General features: G+C 42.8%; 1 protein-coding gene and 1 pseudogene across 4 annotated transcripts in view; both read right to left on the bottom strand.

Annotated features, from left to right (window-relative positions):
• ARHGEF3 (Rho guanine nucleotide exchange factor 3) overlaps positions 1 to 26,162 on the bottom strand; it is a 311,757-nt gene that overhangs the window by 158,568 nt on the left and 127,027 nt on the right. The window contains exon 4 of one of the 4 annotated variants that reach the window (XM_067754831.1): positions 23,208 to 23,264. The exons of 2 other annotated variants lie outside the window; for them this stretch is intronic. In XM_067754831.1, coding sequence (XP_067610932.1) covers positions 23,208 to 23,264 — 57 coding nt within the window. Of the gene's footprint in view, positions 1 to 16,866; positions 16,991 to 23,207; positions 23,265 to 26,162 lie in introns of those variants that run through there. One more of the 4 variants, XM_067754834.1, reaches the window with a different exon arrangement.
• On the bottom strand, positions 906 to 2,864 carry LOC137232561 (oxysterol-binding protein-related protein 9 pseudogene; annotated as a pseudogene).

Raw genomic sequence — 26,162 nt, forward strand, 5'->3', positions numbered from 1 at the left:
TCTGATTGGCCAATGCCCATGGATGTGTGCTGGTTCCATATCTGGTGCCTGTTCTGATTGGCCAGCGTCCATGAACATGATTATGTGGAAGAACATCATCTCCTATTAATAAGAGAACTGTACTGAGGGAATTTTCTTTCAAGTTCATGAGAACTGTATTGAGGCAATTTTCTTTCAAGTTCATGAGAACTGTATTGAGGCAATTTTCTTTCATGTTCATGAGAACTGTACTGAGGCAATTTTCTTTCTCAGTTTATTTGAAGAGAAATTAAGGGTGAATAATTTTACTCATCTTTGTGTTATTGTTAGTCATGAACACGGTCCTGAATTTCTCAAGACTTGTTAGTGTCTGTAAGACCCTATGCAAAGTCAGGTCTGGTCTACTTTTTTTTTTTAAAGGTTGGAAAAATTACTTTATGAAGCCTTAAGAAGCACTGAGTATAATTAAACTGTAGTCCAGAGTTAGATACAATTTAATACAGTTCAATTCCAAAATAAAAGTTATTGTAGGTGAGACCACGAAATTTCCTAACACGTGATTTTAATACGCTGCGCTAAATTTTCTAAAACAACTCAGAGGAACCAATATTTACAGTAGATGGAGTATTTATGAAAACTCTGGCATCACCTATATTATATACATGTATATATGTGAATATATATAGAGAGAGAGAACCCAAGATTATATGAACTAGGAAACATATGTTGTATATTTCAACAGCAATACTAGAGTGCAGAATTTGAGACTAAGATTTATAACATGGGATTTGGAAAAGGAGCAGACATCTTGTTTTCAAAACCTTAAGTTTTTCTCAAGATCCAAGTCAACATTGTAACTGCCACAGAACAGGAAAAAGGGAAGCTTTTCTCGCTTCAATTGTTCATCTGCATCAGAAAGTCCAGGAGACAGGAACCACTGCAATAAGAAGGGAGTGAACAGGTTCTCCCAAAGGAAGACTGTTACTTCATTATGCCTCCTGCCCTGGTCACCAGGAGCAAACTTTGCATTTCCCAACCTAATGCTTGGCGGCACCAAGACGTTTCAGTAATGGTTCATCATAAACCCTGCATTCTCCATCTTCATGAGATAACCTTGTCTCCCATTGAATTTCCTTTCCCTTCCTTTCTTGGGCTTCTGCTCTTTGTCTTTCTTCAAGTCTATGCTTGGCTTCAGTTGCTGCATCAATGTCTCTGATTTTTAAGTTGAAAGTGACATCCTTCCAAAGGCAGTGGGTTTCGTACTCATTCTGATCTTCCAACTTCCTCACTTTCTTCTTGATTATAGGCAACTTCTTGGTATCTATAAAAACTACATTTTCCCCTGTTGAGTATTTTGCATACAGTACACCATTCCATTCCCCTTCAATTGAGCAGAAAGACTTCTTGTCATTTGGAGAAAAAAATCTCAGCAGTAATTCTGTGCTTCTTGCCCCCATAGAAAGGTTTAGTGCAGAAGACGATATTGGCACTTTAGCCAGTTTTGGAACAATTAATATTGCGTTCTCCACCTAGTTCCACCTAGGGCACTGTAAGGACAGACCTTCCATAACCATTGGGGAATGTGAGAATGTAATGTTCATCAGGGTCTAGACACGAGACACAGCCCTGTCCTATGTTGTGCACCCCAATTGACATCCCAAGGAATTGTGATTTGGTCCAGATATGAGCACTGAATTGTATCTTCTTGTTAAAACACTCAGCATAAAAGGCTGAAACTGGTGGATCATGGTTATGCTATTCTTGGAAACCCAGGGAATTGGTCCTTCTGAAACTAGCTCCACATTCTCTTCAGTATCATTGGTAATGTCCAGTGATACTGAAGGATCTCACCCAAAATGGGGTTGTACGGCTTTTTGGCAACCGATCCTTTCCTTCCTGTGTGAAAGGCTGAGAGGTACCATTTTACAACCTGAACCATTCAGTCTCTGGCATCCTTCTGGTCACTAATACTCACAAACAGGTCCGGATGTGCAAAAATGTCTGCATACATTTCTAAAAGAGATCTTCTTTCAAGAGTAAATGTTGGAAGAACTACTTTAGTAAGATCCATTCCAAGCCTAACCTGTGACAACAGAAGCATGATAACACTCTTGTGCTCTTCCACCAACCCTGCCTCCCCTTCATCATCTCTATCATCATGTGAATAGAAAAGGTCAGCATCACTTGTTCCATTGGACATGGAAGAATTAACTGATTCCGTGGTATCTGGGCGCTTTAGACTATTTCCTGAGCTGCTGTGTGTCAAGACTGAGGCAGAACCAGAGGAATCTATTAAGTGCTTTGGGGATGAGCCACTCTGATGGAATTCATCCGCATTATAGAATTCATCTTCACTGCTAGAATAAGAGAACTCTGGGACTGTGTTTGGAGACAAGCTGGCATGGCTTGGAGAAGTGAGACTGCTACTAGGTGGTGAGTGCTCGCTGCCTGTACTGTTTGGTGTTGGAGTCTGATGATGTCCCAAGATAGTAGCTAATACAGGTCCAACTGGTAGAGAAGATGGACGCTGCTCTGACTTACATAACTGAGTGGGTTCTGGAGGTAAGACAGTCTGGGAGGGCATTGTGTTGATCACAGGTTCCAAGGGACTAGGCTGATATATTGCATCCATAGGATTAATAGTACTTTTAGTGATCTGCAGCAACACAATGCAGTGTTTAATTGATTCTACCATGCTATTTGCTGTCTCTTTGAGAGTTTCAATTTTCTTTCTCTGTTCATCGTCTTTGCAGTTTTGAAGTTTGTCATCAAAAAGCTTTAACTGTTCTATCAAGATCTGTAGGTAAGCATCAGCCTCTGTAAGTTTCTTATCAAAGTCTTGGACACTAGGAACAAATCCTGAATCCAAACCTCCGCAAGTAGCCGTCAAGCCAAGGCCCCCACCCTCTGTGCCTCCAGGGAAGGGAGCCGAGGGCTGCTTCTGGGCACCCCCTCTTCTCCCTCCTCTGCTGGATCACGAGGCTGATGACTGGTCTACTTCTCGTCTCTAACTTCATTCCCTTTGCTCTGCGCTCCAACCTCCCATAATCCCAATTCCTCTTTCCCCATGTTTCCTCTGCCTGGAACCCTCTTTCCTCCCCCTTTTCTCTCAGCCAACTCCTCCTCATCCTTCAGATATCAGCTTGACATCCAAGATAGCTCCAAACCACATTAAATCTCCCAGTTATGGCCTCTCAGCCTCATGTGCCTCCTCTTTGTTGTACTAACCCTATTAAAATGTTACCCTTGGGGCGGCCCTGGTGGCGCAGTGGTTGAGAGTCCGCCTGCCGATGCAGGGGACGCGGGTTTGTGCCCCGGTCCAGGAAGATCCCACATGCCGTGGAGCGGCTGGGCCCGTGAGCCATGGCCGCTGAGCCTGCGCGTCCGGAGCCTGTGCTCCGCAACGGGAGAGGCCACAACAGTGAGAGGCCCGCGTACCGCAAAAAAAAAAAAAAAAAAAAAAGTTACCCTTTACTTGTGTGATAACTTGGTTAACGTCTGTCTCCTCCCTCAAGCTAAGTTCAAAGAATGCGGAAACCAGATCAAGTTCACTTACTGTGGTACTTCTAGCGCATTCTGTTATGTGGGCACATAGAGTATAAAGCTTTGCGGTCACCATCTTGAAACTCTTAACTTTTTTAACAAGGGACCTGAATTTTCATTTTTCACTGGCCCCTGCAAATTACGTAGTTGGTCTTGGGAAGGAAAGAATGTATAGGGGCTCTTCTGTGGTGAATACTCATTCTGAGGCCACCATCCCTAAAAACCCAAAGCAAGATTGACTACCAAGCATTGATTTGTTCAAATATTAAACAAATATTTATTGGACGTTATGTGCCCACATAGTGGAGCCCTGCTGAGTGCAGAGCTCTGTCCATGAAGGTGGCCCTCTTCCTGCCTTCCTCTTGGACTTCTTGATCCCATGCCAATTAAAGATGCTTCTGACTTCTTGTGGGATATATCTCACCCTAGACTTCACCACTCTCTGAACAATCTGTTGATAGGTTTCACAGGACAGGACCTCCTTGGCACGGGCCCAACCCTGAAGATAAGAAGTACTTTCCCCATTAGAACTTCAGTCCTGCCTTCAACCTGCCAATAAGGCTCAGGCCAAAACAGAAGCTTCATCTTGCAGAAGTACTTTTTTAATCTCCCTAATTTTAAAGGCCTGGTTCACCTCAGGATATTGTAAAAGGTTTGCCAGAAAGTGGCTCTCTGAGTTTGGCAACACTTGCCTGCTGCGTTTTAGCCTGGGCTCATCACTGATGCATCAACAAACATTTACTTTCAGCAGCCACAGACTGACAGTGCTGCTCTACTCACTGGATATCTCAGATTGACAAACAATGGACAAATGCCACACAGTAAATTAAATTTACAGGCAAGTTTGGAAACACTAAGTTTGTTAGCAAATGGTAATACCATATTGAAAGAGGAACAGCAAAAATGGAAAACGATGTTACTCATCAGAACAGAGTATCACCAATATGTTAGGGAAAATGGCAGAGAGAGCTGAACACCAAGAATTTCAATATATTTTTGAACTTTAAAGAAAGAAAAGTGATGCTGCTTTACACCATTTGGATATATACCTTGGGGTACTGTTTCCCAAAGGATCAGTCTGGTACCTTGTGGCTTGTAAGATCATTCTAGGCAGTATGCTTACCAGCTGCCTTGGTTTGGGCTCCCCCCGAAGCAGATCCTGGGTAAAGATTTAGGTATAAGCTGTTCACGTGGGAGGTGATTCCCAGGAAGAACTGGTGGGGAGTGGGAAAGTGAGGTGGCAAAAGGAGGGAGGCCACAAAAAGTTGTAAAGCCACCAGGTTACAGCTGTGGGCAGCCGGAGTAAAACCCACTGGGCCCCCCCCCACCGAGAGACTGTGTAAGACACACCTCATAATTTTCCACTAAGGGGTGGGGAGGTGGAAGTATTTAATCCACCAACTCCTGCCTCTCACTGATGGGGAGGGGCCGCTCGGGACGTTAACCCCCTTGGCTGGAAACCCCTGCAAGTTGAAGGACACAGGAAGTCATAAATGGGTCTAGGGGACTCTGGAGGTGATTTCTGGAGTGAGCCTAGGCAATATGAGTGGGGCATTGGGAGAGTCTGCTCTGACAGGCTTTACCCAGCAGCAGATCACGTAGGAAAGTTATCATGTTTTTAATTCACTGTCCATTCTCAGTCCATCAGACTGGGGCTACCTCACCTTTAACACCCACCCAGTGCTTACCAACCTCAATCTTTCCCTCTCTCCAGGGTGCGAAGAGACTCGGGCAACAGCATCTAGCTAGAATTTAGTTACTCTGTTTTGTGGGTATCTATTTATCTTAATACCTATATTCAAATTTGGGCCAGCATACTGGTTTTACATTATAATAATACAACCTTTCCATTAAAGATAACTATGAGGGAAAAACTGTCGGTCTGTAGAAAACTATTAAGTGTTTTACAATGTTAAGGGCTATGGTAAAAGATGATTCATAAATGAGTGAGGTTTAGGAAACACTCTCTTTGTGGAAACTCCCTCTCATAACTGTCACACAAAGTAACTGGCCCACGATCTTGCTGCTCCTGACAAGTACAGAAAAAGTGACACTCTGTTGCCCTCTTCCCTGGAATGAGTGAAAAGAGACTCCTACACAACCCCACCCCCCCAACACATGCCCGTCCTTTCTGGAGAAGATCTGTAGCCCTCCATCTGCCCAGTCATGGATTAAAAATGAAATTTGTATCTAACAGGTCTAACTTTAGCCACAGGAAACAGGAGCACTTGGGGGACCCAAAGGGTTAGCCAAGCTTTGTTAAAGGATGGGCACATTATCTTTTCTGAACCTTCTTCCTTCCCCTTTTTGGGAGGGGAGGGGTGGAGGCTAAGCTTTGGGGAGTGATCGGGAAGTGAGGCCTGTTGGATCTGTTTCCTGGTCAGCTGCGTGGGAGGTTTCACTGTTGTCACTGTCTGCCTCTCAAACTTATGCTACATATCATTAGGACCAAGTGATGCCCACTTTAGAGTATACTATAAAAAATATTTTGATGATGAAAATCACTCAAATGAGGAATTAAATAACGCTCTATGTTGAAAATGTCTAGACACCTTGACCACAAATACGAAATGCTTCTGTGAAGAAAAGAAAGTTTAAACCTAAGTAGTTTTTAAAACTTACATTTGTATATATTTTCTAGCTTACTTACAATGTGCACAATTTATAGGTCTGCTTTATAAATTTTCATCAGAAGTTGCCAGATCACAAGTGTTGTTACTCTCTGATCTGATGCATAAGTAGCAAAATAGAGAACAATTATCCAGTGGTTACCTATTTTTTAAGGGCACCGAACAAACTGTATGACCTTAGGCATTTCACATTCCTGCTCTGGATCTCAGTTTCGTTATGTGTAAGACGAGGGCATTGGACCAGGTGACCTCCAAAGTTTCCTTCTAACATTGTACGCGTGTATGACAACACGTAGCCAAGGAGATTGCTGGGTAAGGGGCGGGGGGAATGAGAATGGCAGAGATTGGGAAACACTTTCTAGAAGTAAATATGATATTCTGTTTTTGCCTCAAAGTCACAGATGACAATAATCGTAGCTGTAAATTATGGTTTTGAAACACAATGTCTGTGTCAAGATTCCAGCACAGCCCAGAGCACTACACAAAGAAGGTGATCCACCAACGTGTGTTGAATGAGTGGACAAAGGCACCTTCCCTGAATATCTTTTGAGGACTCAAGCCTAATGCCCGCTTATTTACAACAGCCGAGATATAGAAACAACCTAAGTGCCCATCAATGGATGAGTGGATCAAGAAGATGTGTGTGTGTGTGTGTGTGTGTGTGTGTGTGCGGTTAAAATAACAAGATGCCATTTCACATCCATCCATCAGATTGGCAAAATTAAAAGCCTGACAATACTAAGGGTTGGAGAAATGAGGATTCTCATCCAAGGCTACAGGGAGAGTTACAGACTGGAGAGTAACTTGACAGCTTCCAGTCAAGCTGAGGATAGGCATGTTTTCCTGCCCAGCAACCCACTTTTAAGGACATAGTCTAGCGTAATTCTTGCAGGTGGTGGGCACTTAGAGGTCTGTACTTGAGGGATGCTCAGGATGTTTGTAACAGCAAAAGACTGGACATAACGGAAATATCTTGTAGTACGTAGATGGAGTATAGGACATGCACCAACATTTCCATCAGTGAAAACCCATCCATCAATCAGGTTCCTCCTCTCACACATGCCTGCCCAGACCATTACATTGCGCTGGGATATGCAAAACACACATCAGCTCCAACACTGCTAGTTCATGCCTCCCACCTGACTCATGTTTGGATAGCTGCATTTGTTTCCCTATAGTTTATTTTGATCCAACCGGAATTACAAGCACACAGGGCCTCCTTGCTTCTAGACTAGTGGTTCTCAAAATTTTTGGTCTCAGGACCCCTTTATACTTTTAAAAACTATTGAGGGCCCCAAGAGCTTTTGTTTATGTTGGTTATATCAATATTTGCAGTATTAGAAAATAAAATTAAGAATTAAAAACTTTCTTTCTTTTAAAAAGTAATGAGTGTATTATTACTTCTTAATCTAATTATCACATTTTAATGAAAATTAACTATATTTTCCAAAACGGAAAACGTAGGGAGAAAAGCAGCATTGCTTCATACTTTTATAACTCTCTTTAATGGCTGGCTGCACAGAAGACAGCTGGATTCACATATCTGCTTCTGTAATGAATCTGTTGTGGTGTGTTATTTTGGTTGATGCATACGAAGAAAATCTGTTCTGTAGTTACATAGTTAGTACTTTCTAGGTCTCAGGAACTCCTTGGATCACACTTTAGAACCACTGTTTTAAATCACCCTACATTCTGCCAAAGGTTGTCTTTCACACAAACACAATCATGTCATTTCCCGCTTCCCTCAAAGTGTGAATGGCTGCCTATGGCTCATAAAGTTAAGTCCGAATTCTGCACAAAAACCCTTCCCATTTAGCCAATCTCGTGTCTGTCCAAACTCCACTACTGCTCTACTTTATATACTGGTACTCTACCCACCTCCGGGTACACACGCATGCCTGTCCTGTTCTGCTTGTTCGTGCCTCTGAGCCTCAGCTTTCCTCCTGCTAAGACTCCTGTGTATCTCTTGTAACCCTGTCCAAAGGTCACCTCCTCTAGGAAGCCTTCTCTGATTCACCCTTCCCTTGGAGTTTACTTTTTTGTGTTTTAAATACTTATTTTTTGAATAAGTAATTGAAGTGCATTGGATTAAATTCCAAAAGGGTATGCTGTACAATAGTAAGTAGACTTCTTTCCCACATCCATCCCTTCCTCTCCCAGGAGGCAACCATTGTGATTGGTTCCTTCTACATTTTTCCAGAGCTGCTCTAGACGTAAATAGGCTAGTCATTTCTTTTACCCAAATGGCATCATACTATATGCACTGCTCTACACTTGCTTAACATTATAGCTTGGACATCAAATTAAAATTGGCCTCATTTTTTCAATAGTTGAAGTACATTTTTAAAATGTACTATAGCTTACTTATTCAGTCCCCCCATTAACTGGATATGTATGTGGTTTCCAATCTTTTGCTGCAGCAAATATCCTTCTATAGAAATCAATCTACACATGTGAGAGACTCTGTGACATTAATATCCAGGAGTGAAACTGCTGGGTCCAAGGGAATGTATATTTGTAAGTTTGATAAACATTGTCAAATTGTCCTCCATAAAGACTGTTCTAATTTATACTCCCACTGCCATGCATGAGAGGTCCTATTACCCTTGCCAAGCAGTGTTATCCAACTTTTCAATCTCCGTCAATGTGGTAGATGAAAAATGATACCTAGGTTAAGTTTAAGTTGATATTTCTCTAACAAGATCAAATCTCTAGAGCTATGCTATCCAGTATGGTAGCCACTAGATACATGTGGCTGTTTAAATTTAAATTTTAATTAATTAAAATTAAATAACATTTAAAACTCAGCTCCTCAGCTGCACTAGCCTCATGTGAAGTGCTCACTAGTCATCTGTGGCTAGTGGCCTCTGTGTGAGACAGTGCAGATACAAAACATTAGTATCACTGTAAAAAGTTCTACTGGACGGTGCTGCTCTACTGCACTGTCCAATGGCTACCATGAGCACACACGTGGGTACTGAGCACATGAAATGTGGCTAATCTGAAGTGAGATGTGCTCTAAGTAGATAATACACACCGGATTTCAAAGACTTAGTATGAAAAAAAGAATGCAAAATGTCTCCATAATAATTTTTTATGTTGATTATATGTTGAAATGCTAATATTTCGATATACTGGGTTAAATAAATCATTAAATTAATTTCATCTGTTTCTTTTTACCTCTTTTTTTTTTTCTTTTTACCTCTTTTAATGTGGCTATTAGGAAATTTAAATGTACACATGTGTCTCACATTCTGTTTCTACTGGACAATGCTGCTCCAGAGGGCACAGTGCGCTCTTAAGACCTGGATTTTAGCATTTTTCCTTTTACACAGAAATAAGTGTAGCTACTATTGCTATAAAGAAAAACAGACTCATTGGAATCTCTTTTTCCTCCTAGCCCTTCCCTGCCCCATGCAGACAGGGTGGGCAACAAAAGGAGAAAGGGCGGCAATGATCTCGATGACGAACAATCAGCCCTGAAACAAACCAGTACACTTCCCACCTGGGCGGCCACAGGCAGGAACCAGTGGCATCGCTGACCCCGAGCAGGGCCTGATTTCCTGGTGGCTGTTAAAACAATGTACCAGAGAACAAAGTGCCTTCAAAACTAATAATAGAAGAATGGCTCCAAATAAGATTTCCAGGACTCTGCGGGAACAAATTCCTCCCCTGCACCGACCCTAACCCACCTTCCACCCCTTGGCTTGACCTGGCCCCTTGGCTTGACCTGGCCCCTTGGCCTGACAAATGTCCTGTCCCAGCCCCAAACCCCCTGCATTCTCAGCAGTCTGTACACACAGACTGAGGGACAGAGTGGAAAGGGGAGACCCAGAGAAAGAGGTGGGCGGCAAGGGCTCTGCCCTAAAGGGCTGACGCGACAATGGTTCTATGGTTGAGACATGGCGTATATGTTTCTGTCATCTGTGTCTTTAGCTTTGGCTATGAAGGTCAAGAAAACAGTTTTCACCCTTGGATGGGCACTGGCAAAGAGGGATGGGTGGACCAGTTTGTGCCCTGGCACCGACGTATTTTTGCCTGTGAGACAGGGTTTTGTTAGTAGGAAAGAAACACGAATGGCAGTTAGGTATAAACAGTCCATGATAGTTGCCACCATGATTAAAGAATACTATCTATTGTAGTACACTCAAACTACATCTAGGTAGAATTTTTTTTAATGTTCAATTACCTTTTATTCTACTAAATAAACCAGTTTTAACATTTCAGTGTATATTCTTTCAGACTACAAAATTGTGTATGTTACATACCATGATATAAACATGCTGTTTTATCACATTTCATCTCACTCAAAAATAAATACAGTTCTTCCATGTTAAGAAAAAAAAAAAAGAAAGAAAACAGTTTTGCAACATGATCCGTCAACTTGATAGATCAGAACATTTTCTATCCAGGTACTGAGGGAATGAGACCTAATTGTATCTGAGCATAAGTCATCTGCTTGGAGGAAAACATTATTTTATTACCATGACCATCATCATCATGGTCATCATCATCATTAGTTGTGTGCCTTTGAACAAGTGAAATAACCTCTCTGGGTCTCAGGTGTATCATCTATAAAATATATGAGCTTTCCTATCTCATCCAGTCAGAAAGTTCTGTGACTCTATGCACATGCAAATGAACTATCACCAACACCTTCATTCTCATTCTCTCGCTGCTTTAAAACACACTCATTGGCCACATCTTCTTTATACGATGAGTGTCTTTTAAAGCAGCTAAAGAATGAGAATGAAGGTGTTGGTGATAGTTCATTTGCATGTGCATAGAGTCACAGAACTTTCTGACTGGATGAGATAGGAAAGCTCATATATTTTATAGATGATACACCTGAGACCCAGAGAGGTTATTTCACTTGTTCAAAGGCACACAGCTAATGATGATGATGATCATCGGATGAATGGATAAAGAAGATGTGGCACATATATACAATGGAATATTACTCAGCCATAAAAAGAAACGAAATTGAGCTATGTGTAATGAGGTGGATAGACCTAGAGTCTGTCATACAGAGTGAAGTAAGTCAGGAAGAGAAAGACAAATACCGTATGCTAACACATATATATGGAATTTAAGAAAAAAAAAATGTCATGAAGAACCTAGGGGTAAGACAGGAATAAAGACACAGACCTACTAGAGAACGGACTTGAGGATATGGGGAGGGGGAAGGGTAAACTGTGACAAAGCGAGAGAGAGGCATGGACATATATACACTACCAAACGTAAGGTAGATAGCTAGTGGGAAGCAGCCGCATAGCATAGGGAGATCAGCTCGGTGCTTTGTGACCACCTGGAGGGGTGGGATAGGGAGGGTGGGAGGGAGGGAGATGCAAGAGGGAAGAGATATGGGAACATATGTATATGTATAACTGATTCACTTTGTTATAAAGCAGAAACTAACACACCATTGTAAAGCAATTATACCCCAATAAAGATGTAAAAAAAAAAAAAAGACACTCATTGGTCAACCAATGTGAGTTAGACCCTGAGCCTGACACTGGCATACAAATATGGAAAAATGCTTCTTCCACTGGATGAAGTGTTTAAGAGATGGAAGGGAAGAGAAGAGGGTGGGGATGGAATGAATCATTAGAGCAGAGTTCTTTACCTGGGGCCAGGGGTCTGCACAGACATTTTAACAACTATGTGCAGTTTTCTAAAGAGAACATTCCAAGATGCATGTGACCTCAAGAAGGCAGGGGGCTAGTGATGTAAAGAAACTATGAGAGGCTAATTACCACACTAAATTCTTAGTCCATGGTGGGTGCCTGAAGAGTTAGCACCCAAGACAGTGCACAAGGTGTACATGGGGATAAACACACAAGGGATTTGAACCGGAGCCTCTTTGGTGCAAAGCCTGCCTCTTTCCCCTCACATCAGGGATAATCTGTTTACACTCGCCTTCTCCCTGCTGCTGTGCCTTTACCAGTGCTCCCCTTGCTCACATCAGAAGATTACAAGCATTTAACAGGCCAAGACAGTATCCCACTTGTTTGATCTGGGATGACTGTACTTGCCCAAAGCAGGGGGGGCGGGATTTGAGGGGGAGAGTTAGGAGGAGAGAATGAGATAACCCATGTGAAACACGCATCACTAGTTAGCATCTCAAAGGTACTAGCGGGTATTCATTCATAGAATATTTATTTAGGACCTAATACGTGCCAGCCCTTAGGTTACATGTTTTCATCATCTTCACCACTTATTAGTACCATATTTATCTCCCCCAACATGGCAGAGTACTCCACATAGTAGTCACTCAATAAATGTAGGTTGAGTAAATAGTGATGATCTCTGTGGTATATTAATTTATTCTTCAGCAAACTTTTATGCCCTTCCCTGACCTCCATGGCTTGGTACTATGACTTGCTCTGGCCAGTGGAACATGGGTGGACAGGACAATGTACCAATTCTGAGCCTAGGCCTTAAGAGACATTATGTATTGCTGCTTGCTCCTCTGGGATCTTCTGACCTGCACAGGAGAAGAATATACACTTGGGTAGCTAAGGGACCTGAATGGGGCAGACCACGCAGCCAACCTGTACACCTGTAAGCATAAGAATAAATGCTGGCTATTGTTTGCTACTGAGTTTGGGGTAGTTGTTACTCAGTGAAAGCTGACTGAGATATACTCTTTTACCCACACCCAGGCAGAGAGTGGCCCTGGCTTCTCTTATGGTGGGATTTCAGCAGTTGGGTCATTTTGTGGCTCCCCCTACCCCGTTTTCTCTAGGTTGGTAATGCCCCATTTAGAGAAGACAGCAGGGGCTACAAAGACCCATATTTTGGCCATCTTGGCACCTGGCACAGAGTCAGGCACAAAGCTGGTTCTCAGGCAGTGTCTGATGTATGAAAGGATGGGCTGACCGTTCATTCTGGTGAGAGGAGCCCTGTCAGAATCACAGCAGGCAGCAACTTGGGCCTCAGATGCTCAGAGCCACTGGCTCTGCAGTCCTCACTGTGGGAAGTGGACCTGGTGGTGACACAATATCACTGCAGACCACATGCAGTAGACCAAGGTGTATTTATTATAATGTGTTTTAGGAAACATATTGTGATGTTTAGTTTAGTGACTTTAGGGCTCTTACTACTTAGGATGAACCTAAGGTCAAAACAAAACAAAACAACTAGACAATTTAAAGAAAAACAGTTAGTGAAAAATAACAGTAAAAGTGGTATGTGGATATGGGAAACATGACCGAAGTTTAGGAAACACTGATCCTATTCAAGTCTCATTTTCCTACAAATCACAATCACAATCATAGCTAGTATTTTTGAACATTATCATAGAATGCACTGTTTTAAGAGTTCCACAGATATTTTTGAACATTATCATAGAATACACTGTTTTAAGAGTTTCACAGATATTATTTTATAAACTTTTCATAGTATTGGAAGCAGATATTATATCATCTCCATTTCACAGGTGAGGTAACTAAGGCCCAGAAGGAAAAGTAAAGAACTTGCCCAAGGTCAAGTGGCAGTGAGGGTGTGAACTCAGAGTATCAACCTCCAGGATGCAGCTATGTCTGTCTCTATTGGAGAACCTGGTACCCAGGGAAGTTCAGCATTGCCCAAGGTTAATGCAAAACCTAGAACCCCAAACTCCTGACTCCCAGACCAGTGCTCTCATCCCTGCTCCATGAGGAACACTGTGGTAAGAACACCTGGGGCTTATGGCAGGGGGTGAGTGGGGTCTGCTAGAGACAAGGGAGAGAAGTGGTAAATGCCACAAGGAAGATTTGGGAGGGAAGAGATGGGGACATAAACAAGGCTGCCAAACAGAGGCAGGGGCTCAAGGGATGCAGAAAAGCTAGACTACGGACAAAGTTATTCAGAAAAAGAGGGCTGACAGAGCAAGGGTTGGCGCACAGGGGCTGCTTTCTGAACTCCTCCCAAGAGACCCACCCACTGTGGCTTCCCTAAGTGACATCTACATAGTCTATATTTAGGTCCTAAAGTCACCCATTGTTTCTCTCCCGGTGGACACTCGGGGTCACCACCCTGACCTCGCACTTTCCGAATCATACCACTGAGTGCTCCATCAAGACAAGCCTTTTTTAGGATCTGGTTTGAATCAACTTCCCCTTCAATGGCTCCCACTTGGCATTCTGGGAAAGCTGTAAAAATATGGCTGGAATCAGGACTTTAAAATGAAGTATTGACTTTTCTGTGTAATATGCTGCTTTCTTCCCTCCACAAAATCAAATCAGGGCATATTTAACTCAGGATATAAGATGTTTCACAGCCCTATTGTTGCTGAGCCCTTACACACTAATGATTCATTTCTCTGGGAGCCACCAACAGCTATGGCAATAAGACCTGGGACGTGGGTCATGTTCACTGAGTGCGGAATCTGTGCTAGGCACTGTCTTGAATCACTTCATTTATTCCTCATGACAACCCTATATGGTAGGCACTATTTTATTTTAATATTTATTTAGGCTGTGCCAGGTCTTCATTGTGGCACACGGGATCTTCATTGTGGCATGAGGGATCTTTAGTTGCGGCATACGGACTCCTTAGTTGCGGCATGCATGTGGGATCTAGTTCCCCAACCAGGGATTGAACCCAGGCCCCCTGCATTGGGAGCACGGAGTCTTACCCACTAGACCACCAGGGAAGTCCCAGTAGGCACTATTTATTATCCCCATTTAACAAGGAGATTCAGAGAGGTTTGGTAACATGCCTGGGACTGCATGGCTAGTAAGAGGCAAAGCTGGCACTCAAATCTACATCTACATCTATGTGGTTCTAAAACCCATGCCCTTAACTGTTACACTCTGCCATTCCTCCACAGATACAGAGCTATCTTGATCAAATCTCAGAAGATGGATTTGTGAGAACTTTAAAGGGTTTCTCCCTTCCCATTCTCTCCTTCCACATCCAGCTACCAACTGCCTTTCCCACACCCAAACTCAATTCCCCCAGATCCTTTCTTTAGAGACCCTCGGACCCAAGAAATAAAAATTCATTCAATAATATTTTCAAGAGCAAAATAAAGGTCAACAGCCAGCCGGCCAATTACAGTTTGAGCTCCAGTCCATATCCTCGGGAAATCTGTACGTAAAAGCACTTATTAAATCATTTGACTTTGCAACAGGGATATGAGAACTATTTTTGACTTTTTCTCAAAAAGTCATACCTTAGACCCGTATCAGAGCTAAAATGAGTTTAGAGATATCTCTGTTTGACAGGTGGGAAACTGAGTCCAGAGAAGGCAGTGACTTGTCTTAGATGCCTCTTGTGTAGGCGCTAATTGGACCGAGGCAAACATACACCAAAATGAGCTGATTTGTCAAAGGATTGGAAAGCAAGTGTTACTGAAGATGCTGCACTTGATAGGAGATATAAGAAGGGCCCTGTCATTAAAATCATCATGTGTGCTATGGCTATGAATGTCATTTCTGGCTCCATTCTGCCTGAGCTTGAAGCCTGATCCACTACTAACCAGCTAGGAGACCATAGGCAAAGTATTTATCCTCTCTGCATCCCAGTTCTACCATCTGCAAAGTGGAGGTAATAATAACAGCCAACCCCTACAGTGTTGTAAGACTTTCATGAGCTAATGCAAGTAACATGAAAAGTATCTAATAAACGTCAGCTATTATTGTAATATTTTTAATTAATGCTGCATTAACTATCCCTGAAGTGCAGTAAATCATTTAAAATGTTGCCTATTTCCATATCTCAAATGATCAAAAATTATTCTTTATCAGGTGAGCGAATAGCTAGGTGAGTGAGATGGGAAAGGAGAAAGACAGTGAAACCACTCAAATCACATGAAAAGATGTCTATAATGGCCATGTACAAGAGTTGGAATTTGTATTGCAAACATCAGTTTCAGAAACATAATTCTGATGAAAGAAACAGAAAAAGCAATGGGTATTTTCTTTAAAAAATAACTTTGGCTTATCCAAAGCCTATCCACAAACAAACAAACAAATAAAAGGGACAGAGAGCGAGAGTAAGCTTCAGGGCTCCTAATCATTCTTCAGTCCATAGAAACATAACATTTCCAGCTGCTCCTTCCAAAATAACCCAAACAGGCACCAATACTTTTAACGAGAAAACCAGTGAGTCTGAGTCTCCCCTGATATTATCTGACTTCATTTTCCCAATGATGAACACCTTCAAAACACCAGAATATTAAGGAAACCTACAAAACAGTTGCTTCACAAAGAATGAACTTCCAAAACGGAGTTTAGCCATCTTCCAATCCAAAGAAGAAAAAGTCTTGGAAATCCACTTTGCTATTTAAACACACACACACACACACACACACACACACACACACACTTACTTTTTCCTTCCCATTTAATGAAAACAGGTCTCTTAAAAAAATTAAAATACTGGCACCGTGGAGCAAAGAATGAAAGTCCCCCTACCCTTGCTCTCCTCCAATCACAGATGCTAAAGGAAGCGCTGACAGCTAGGCACTCCACTTAACACACCATCTCCACCAAGCACAACCGTTTGTGGTCTTAAACACAACCACACAGCTCTTTTCTGATTCATAGTACAGTGAGGCAGAAGTGTGCCTCCCTCATCCCAGGTGTTCTTGGCGGCTCCCTGCTCACTTTCTTGGGAGATGCCGACAGCTGCATCCTCCCATACCTCAGCTCCTGGCATGGTCCAGCCAGGCTTGGGTGGGAGTTGGGAGCGGGTCTCTCCCTGGTCCAGCTGCAAAGGAGCTTACCTGAGCATGAACAAAGAAGCAACACCACACCATGGGGCGCTCCGACCTCATCCACCTGGAGTTCCCCGCCCCTAACTGCGGCAGAGCCCTTCGGACGGGATTCTCTGAGCAGAGCAGAGCATGGTTTCCCTCAAGGAACTCCTCCCCACTACTTGGGCTGCCTGACAGGAAGTGACAGGGGGCCATAAGTTACATTGTCAGAAGCTGAGAACCACACCAGCCCAGAGCTCCCCACCTCCGGCGGTTTCCTTGCCGCCTGCTGTTGCTGCTTTTTCAGAGCGCTCTGCCTTCTGGCATTCAAAGGCACACCAGAAATCCAGTTTCTGGCTGACAATCCCCAGCCTGTAAGAAACAAACAATGCTTACTGGGTCCCCACCTAAATGCCATGCTTGGCATTCTGGCAGCTCTAAAGTGTTCACTGCCAGGATATCATGCTTTGTAGACCCAAACATTGGGGTGAAATGGATAGAGAAGGGACACTGGGAGGAGAACTTTGTATGATCAAAGAGGAATCAACAGTCCACTTGAACTTCACCCAAGAGCCAGGGCCCTGCCCGGCATACAGAGCCTACACTGAATCCCAATTTCATAGCAACTCAACAAATGAGAGTGACAATAAACACCCCACTCAACCGTTCATTTCTTTTTTTCTTAGGCAAATTTTCTCTTCAGAGCCCATTCAAAATAACTGCTTCTGGAAACCTCCTTTTCAGCTTTTAATGTGAATAACAAAGGGCCTTACTGCTCTTCTCAGAGTTATTATGGAAACAACTAGTGGCTGACATTTCTCATTTTATGAACTGGGGATCTCACGAATGAACACCTTGCCCTGGTCCCGGGGCCTTTTACAAAGCTCAGACTTATTGGGTGAGATAGAGTGTCTCACGTGAACTCCAAGGTTTCAGATGAAAACTATGCCTGTTCAACCCCTCCCTACAACAAATCAACACCCTCACCCTCCCTGCACAGGGGCAGAGGGACTCAAACCCAAGGAGACATACATAACTCCAGTGTAGCTTTCAATTCTTGATCTTTATTTTTTAGTTCTCTAACGGAATAGTATTTTCTTTGCAAAAATTTTTCTAATTGCAACTTTTAGCTGCAAAGATTTAGCCCAGGATTTCCCAAGGCATTCTTACAAATGCACAGATTTTTAAGAGCCTTTGCCTGTCTCAGCCCTGAGTAAAGTGGGGGGCTCAGCAAAGAGAGAGGGTTCATTTGAACAACAAGCTTAAATCCAAGAGTTGACTTTAGAGTGTGTAAGAAAGGCTCTCCCCATTCTCAGGCCAGCAGCCTGGCCCCTAACATATGGCCTCTGAAGAGTGCATTACAAAAGAGCACTACGGCAGGATGCACCAGGCTCTGGTAGTACAAAGATGAACCAAAGATGACCGGAGAACAACATAAATGCTGCCAGGAATTTGCAAAAAGTGTTGAGGGAGCCAAGAAATAACTGAGCCTGGCAAATGAATTGTTTTATGGGGACAAAGTCTGGGAAGGCTTCTCAGAGCAAGAGACACATATGGGCAGAATTCTGAGGGGTGTTCTAGGCAGAAGAACTGGCAAGGGCAACAGCAGTGGGGTGCAGAACCATAGGGTGCTCTGGAAGAAAGGCAAATGCTTTGAAAGTACTGCTCTGACGGGCTTGGGTCTTGCTTCAAAGAGCGTGACAGGGGTCCCATCTGTCTGCAGAAAGAAGGAAGTGAAATCTCTGTGAAAAGGCTCAAGCCTTTCAGGCAAGCATCTGGGTTACCTCAAGGCCTATATGTGGTACCTACCGGGTCAGGCACCCAGGAAACACTCAGTAATGTGTAAAAGTCAAACAGTGGTGTCCACAAAAGGTGGGCTTCAGCTTGTCCTTGGGATTCCTTATTTTCCAAAGCCAGACTCCCCACAAAGCAGCCTGGGGTAAGTGGTGCTACTCGGGGGAAGGGGAGGTGTTCGTAAAAAAGGCTTCTTGCTCTAGCCTCCTGCATAGAAAAGGTCCTGATTCGTACAGGCCTGTAAACAACCTAAGATTAACCAGCTTTGGTAGTAACTCAGCTAATGAAGAATGTCAATCCCCTGAGGACCAAGGATGTCAATCCCCCACTGGCCCAGGCACTCCTCTCCTGGAAGATTTTCCAACAGCCCCTCTGCAGAGCCCCAGCTGCCAAGGCCAGGATCCACTCCAATGAGGACCCAAAGGAAACGTGAGATGACCATGGGGCACTAGAGTTTCTTTCTTTCCTTGGGGAGGAAGGGCAGATTCACGTGAACTAATCCTAGAATGATTAAGCCTAACTTCCGGCTGCTGACTGTGAATGAGAAAGAAGAACCGAAACCTGTGGGCTGCAGCCCTTCATGGAAGAGGTGAAACTTGAGTGGGCTCCAGGGCAGGTAGCCATGGAGGAGGGAGGAAGGGCGGGAGGACCAGCAGACGCCCTGGCCGGAGATAAAGGGCACAGCCTGCAAAAGGGAAGGAAAGAACGGGGCGCGGCCCTTCCCTCTGATGCCCCTGCTTTGACCAGAAGCAAGAGCTCCAGTAACGAAATCAGCCATGCAGAAGGCACCTCGGAGGAGCATTTCCATAATGAGAGGTTCCTGCCCTGCAGGGCTCAAGTTCATTTTGAGCGTCATAATGAAAGCTTATACAGGAACGGGATGTGGGTTTTCTCGATGTGGCATCTATGATACTGTTGAGTATTCGAACATGTTTTTCTACTGATTTTTAAATTTTAAAAGTGACATAGTGTCATTATAATACATTCAAACCATAGAGAAGTATATAGTGTAAAAAGCGAATCTTCCCAAAGTCCCCACGTTCTTCCCTATCGCCATCCCATTTGCCAGAGGCACCCGTGTCAAAGACAGAGGTAGATGAGGGGTCACAAACCTAAATGCTCTCAGGGCTAGGTGGGAAGGTACATGAAAGAAGAGGCCTGGCAGGCAATGGGCACCACTGAGAGTGTTTGCCTTGGGAAAGTTCCAGCTTACTGGGGTCCCAAGGGACTCATGGCCAAAGTGAACAGACATTCCAATTGTTCAAGAGAAGCTGGAAATTCCGGGTTTTACATAAAATCTCCCAGTTTTTAAATGCTGGCAACTAATTCATCATTTTTAAAAATGCTGTACAGGCCAATCAAAACACAGTTGCTGGTAGATTTGACCTGAGGGCCACCAGTTTGCAACCTCTGGTGGTGATCCTTTAGACATTTCCTGCTGTCTAAACACACATAAGTTTGTTTTGTCACGTTTTATTTTTTTAATTTATATTTGTCAAAATGGAATGATAACATTATTCCAGCACTTGCTTTCTTCACTTAACATCATCTTTCCACATTATCCACATCTTGGACCCCTCTGCAGAGCACGCCACGGTATGGAAGTACCTCAGTTCATTAGCTCCTGCCCTGTGGACATTCAGCAAACCTAAGAGATGCACTTGAAATGTCACCTCTCAGTTGCTCATTCCTGACAATATAACTCATGATGAAAGTGCACCTGTGCACAGATATTAAAACATCCTAAAGCCACAATTACTGAAACCAAAAATGGCGACTGCAGATTTCTGATGTTTTAATATGAGAACTTACCACATATTTTTTTATTTGATCTTCACAACTCTCCTGATGTAGGCCTTACTATTATCTCTACTGTACAGAATTTTTAAAAACTGAGACTCAAATAGGTGGCGTAAGCCTGCCCAAGAGGGCCTAGAGTTGGCAGGGTCGGGAGGGGAGCCAGGGTCAGGAGGGGACCTCAGAGCTCCTGTTATATGCATACAACCCCCAGAGCAGACTGCCTGAAACCTGCCCTGGTATATTCAAGAATTTGACATACAGTGAATGTTGACTGCAAACTACTACTGGAGGAGAGAAGGATTACTAACAAATGGGACAATTCATTTCTTAGAAAAGCCTCATTTTAAAGCTCTACTTCACACTCAGTCAAAATAAATTCTACATAAATTAGAGTGAGATGTTAAAAAGAAAAAAAAAACTATGAAATTCTGGGGGTGTAGGTTCTCAGGGTATGATACTTTTCTTTAAATGTGTGAACCTGAATTATATATTTATAAATGGGAAACTACCTATAAGGCACCTGTAGGTATGCAAAACTGGCCCCTGTTCTCCCACACCTGGTGAAATAACCATAGTGGTGACAACTTCTTACTGAACTCTAAAGAGACTAGTGCCAAAATAGGGGCCTCATTAAGACTCCACCCCATGCTTCCTTGTGTCGCTGGAACTCGAAGTGGTGTGTTTCCTATGTTGTTAGTCTATATACCTTATGGCATGTTCTACTGAGAAGTTTCAAGCAGTTTTCTCACCAAAAATATTATAAGAAACATATTCATTAGGGCTGTGATAAATTCATTCACATAAAACGAAAGAGTGACATTTCAGCAGAATTATTTCTTCATTAAAATTTGTGACTAATGGTGGTTCTTTCCATTTAAAATTTTATTCTGGTTTATTTTATTCAATTTCTTTCCTATTTGCACACAAGAAGCCATAGATTTCACAAAAGCTCAGAAGTTGTCTGGGAATTTCAGGGTATTTGACCATATTTCATTTGATGCATTACATTTTAAAATAATTCCACAGGGACTTCCCTGGTTGCACAGTGGTTAAGAATCCGCCTGCCAATGCAGGGGACACAAGTTCGAGCCCTGGTCTGGAAGATCCTACATGCCGCGGAGCAACTAAGCCCGTGCGCCACAACTACTGAGCCTGCGCTCTAGAGCCCGCGAGCCACAACTACTGAGCCCGCGTGCCTAGAGCCCATGCTCCGCAACAAGAGAAACCACTGCAATGAGAAGCCCATGCGCTGCAATGAAGAGTAGCCCCCACTTGCCACAATTAGAGAAAGCCCGCGCACAGCAACAAAGACCCAATGCAACCAAAAATAATAAATAAATAAATAAATTTATAAAAAAATAAAATAATTCCACAAACTGAACTGAAAAATAGGTGAAACAATCTCAGTAAAATGAAATGGAAGCAGTGACCAAATTAAAATAGTGTAAGTGCACCGTGATTTAACCAAGTTTCCAACATTAGAAAAGTGTTACATTACAGATCTTAGTTTCTGAGGCTGTTGTCAAATTCAGGTTAAGACTAAGAAGAAACAAAATTTATACTGTGGTGGAGAGGGGAGGTACAGTAATACTCTTTGGTGTTACTAGGTTAGCAAGAAGGCATAATACATGGCAAGCCAGTGAGAAATAAAGAGAACTTCAAAGTATTTTAGAGCCTGGGAGTTTACTCACGGTCACACAATTTTACTGCATAACTTCATATCTACTCCTCGGTGCTGGAAGTGTGGTTAATCCAAGCAAAACTTGAACAACTACCCTGTCCCCCTCCTTCATTGTGAACCACAGACACGGTGGGAGGGGGGCGGGGGCGATGTCCAGACCTCACACCAGGCCAGTTGGATGCAAGGTGGTTTAACTCAAGAGACTTCGACCATTTGAAAATGCTGATGCTTTTCTAGAGCCCTGCTTAATATCCCAGCTCAACAAGATTACAAAATGATGAGAATGTGGGAGCAGACCTGGCTGCCCAAGGTCAAGAATGAATAACTAGAAAAGTTTTCATCTATAGTTTCAACACAAGAACTAAAAATAAATGAATCTTGAACGTGGAGGTCTCAACAGATTGCTAATCATGGCCAATCTTGAGTGCTTATCTCGCTGGTTTTGTTACGAGCAATAGCTTGAACTATTTTTTTCTCTAAACAAATCTGAACTTTTATAATCACATTCCTCACATGATTTTGGCAACCAATACATAGACAACTATTTTTAAAAGCGAATGAAAAATAAGGAGAGCCGTCTTCTGATGTGCCCCGTGAAACAGCCAGCAGCCTGGTCTCTGGGGTTCCACCTCCTTTCTGAACATGAGCAAGGAAGCCTGAAGAACTTCTGCATGGAGCAGACTGAGGCGATTCCAAGAAGCTCACTCAATTTCTTAGAAACATGAATACCTTGAATACAGCTTTTTCAAAGGACTGTCAAGTCCTCTTCGTTAAACTGGCAGTTAAAAGTGAAACTCCAGCAGGTTGCTGACCTCTAACCAATTCGTAGGAAAAAGAAAGGTTTAAAAACTGATTAGCTGATATCTATCAACCAAAGAGCTTCCTTCCTTGGAAATTAGACTTACTCTTTAGCATTATACTGTCAAAATTGGTTAGAAGTGGAAAATCTGAAAATGAGGGGGGTGGTATTCCTAACACTACTCAGGATTTTTTAAAGTAATTTGCTTGTATCAAAGAAAAAGTTTTGACAAACTGAATTTCTGACTTAAAAATATATAGCAAAAGCAGAAATCATTCTTAATAAAAAGTTTCTTACCATTAGTTTTGACTCCAGATATCTCCTTAGGGATAATTTCTGGGAACAACTGGCTGGCTGGAATAATGAACAGTAAATTAATACGGGAGCTCTGTGATTTTTGGCTCTGCCATTTACTAGTTGAATGACCTAGTAAGTCACTTCTTAACTTTCTTGACCCTTAGTTTCCTCATCTGTAAAACAGGAATAATGATTCCATTATCCCTCATGAGGAGGATAGGAATCTAACTGATACGTACTTGTGTTTAAAAGCAAAACAAAAGATGTTGGGAACATTGGGGATCATTATACTATTCTTTCTATTTTTGTACAAGTTAAAAAATTTTTCATAATACAGTGTTTTTTTAGAAGACAAAAGCTTAGTAATAATTTACTTTTATTTTTCAAGCAGAAAATGAAGTTTTTTGGTGTAATTATGGACACTGGTTCAAATCTTCCTCTGAGCAAGTTGAAAATTTGTTACCAAATCTGAAATAGCTTGATTTTTACCCTGACTTGAATGACAGCCATCAACCAGACATCTAATAAGAAAAAGGCAATGGAAATTTGCAATTTCTCATTTTTCCCTCTTCCTTCCAACAGGGGTAAAAATGGGAAGGTGGTTAAAACTCAAGTCCTATTTATTTTTTAGATGTTATAAGGCTGACTTCCTTGAAATCCTTGTGTCCATTTAAAAAGTTTAAGGCTTCTATGAAAATACCTCCAAGGAAGCACCAAAAGATTTGAAAAGCATGTATGCACCTATGACTCAGCATCCATTCCGCTTACACAACAGTGAAAGTGTTTTTTTGTTTTATTTTGTTTGGTGTATATCCATGTGTATTTGAAGAATAAATATTGTTACTTTTCCCCTTAAATCAGAATCAGAAAGGAATCACCAAAACACTGGAAACCAGCAAAGCAAGCGGGAGATACTCAGAAAAGGTTTCTTTCCAGCTCCCACCAAAGGTAAGCTGATTCTGGTCAGAAGCTCAGTGCCTCCTCCCAGTTAGGGTTCTGCCCTGGAGGCTGTCCCTTTAAGTCAGACTTCCTGAGATTTCCGCATGCAGCTTCCTGGAGACAATATAAGATAAACAACAAACTCTGCAGCAAAATCTTGGACAATAAGCCCCACGTGGCCATAACAAGAAGCAATTATAAGCACTGACAATGGCTAGGGCATTTCCAACAGGAATGCAAATCTGTGATAAACATGGGGGAAACATGCTACCCCACACACCTGCACAAACTAAACTAATTTTAAAAAATAGCCCCTAGACTCTCATCAGATTGAGAAATAGCTGGTTCCAAATTTGGCACTATTTTTTTGAAAAATAACTGTCTAAGAGAAAAGCAATCAAGTCTTACTTAAAGTGCCACTGCCTGTTAGATGTACATTGCTGAGGCCAAGTGATTCCATGAGTCACTAACTCCACGTGTCTCTGTGAGGGACATTTATCACCCTCTGGATGCTGTGCAGCTCAACCCCCTCCCTAGGTTTAGGGAAGCCCCAACTCACGAACCAGAGTCCACATTCTACCAGAAGAGATGAGGGTGCCACACATTTGCTTTCCCATCTTCCCTTGCAGCTAGGGAATGAGAGCATGAGTGAGGCTCAGGCAATGAGATACTCCCACCCCAGACCTGGCATGAGAAACTGGCAAAGAAAGCAGAAGGGATACCGCTGACTCTATTCTGGTGACGGTGGTGGCAGCTTGCAGAGGCAGCAGTGAGGGCAGATCGAGTAGCTGTGCCCTGTAACCAGTGTTGGTGGTGCACACCATGGTATCTACACCTGCCCAGCAGTGGCAGCAACAGTATCCTTGTAGGAAATGTTTGGTAGAATAATTTGGGTTGTTCTTGATTCCCTGATCCTTTCCAAATTTACTGAACTTCCTGTACCTTTTAATAAATTCATTTTCTGCTTAAATCCATCACAACTGGGTTTTATTGCTAGGGGTTAGTTCATGCACACAAAACACAGGGTGGGCTAAAGCTGGAGTAGTCCAGAAACCAATCCCAAAGAATAATTCTGAGCATAAGGAATGAATATATTATTTCACACCTCAAATTCAATCCAAACACTGTCCCTCAGCCTGCAAGGCCCTGCATCAATCTGTCCCTATCTCCCTCCTGGACCTACTCTCCTCTCTCGTTCTAAGCTCTGATCATACTTTCTGTTCCTCATCAGGCTCTTCTCTGCCTCAGGGCCTTTGCACTTGCTCTCCAGAAAACTGTTTCCTCCAGCTCTTCACATTGCAGCAGCATCCTTTTCATAGTTCAGTCACAGCTTACAGGAAGCCTTCAATGACCAGACTGTTTAAAGGACCACACCGCACACCCCACCATCTTATCTTTTATTACAATACCCTGTTAGTTTCCTTTGTAGCACACAACCTGTGATTAATTTATTTCATTATTAATAACAATAGCAACCACCATTGATTGGAAGCTTGTTACATGCCAGACTAGGCTAAACTCATTTACTTCTATGATCACCCTATGAGATGGGTACTTTTATTAACCCTTGCTTATAGATAAGGAAGCAGGCTCAGAGGGGTTAAGGGATTGTTCAAGCATGGCAGGCATGGAATAGGAATCTGAACCCAGACCTGTAGTGTGGGCTCATTACCACAAGGCTCATTCAAGAAGTTGTCTGACAACAACGTAATGAGCCTCGACAACAGTGCAGGCTCTGGAGCCACAGGACTAGCCCAGCTCTCACGGAGCCCACAGCCGCATGTTCCAGATCTTCCACCAGGTGTTCTATCTACACTCCAGGGACCCTCCCAAGGGAAGAAATGTAGCCTGGTGTGTGTAAAGAGGGTGAAGGGGTCCTTCTTTCAACAGAGAAGTGCCCCACTCTGTGCTCAAAGTGTCAGCATACAAACAATGTTTGCTGCTCACCCTGCTGCATTCCATAGTCCTGTAGCACTGGGAACACAGAGGAAGCACCAGGGACAATTTGCAAGTCTC

This window comes from Pseudorca crassidens, chromosome 10, assembly GCF_039906515.1.
Source record: "Pseudorca crassidens isolate mPseCra1 chromosome 10, mPseCra1.hap1, whole genome shotgun sequence".
Lineage (NCBI taxonomy): Eukaryota > Metazoa > Chordata > Mammalia > Artiodactyla > Delphinidae > Pseudorca > Pseudorca crassidens.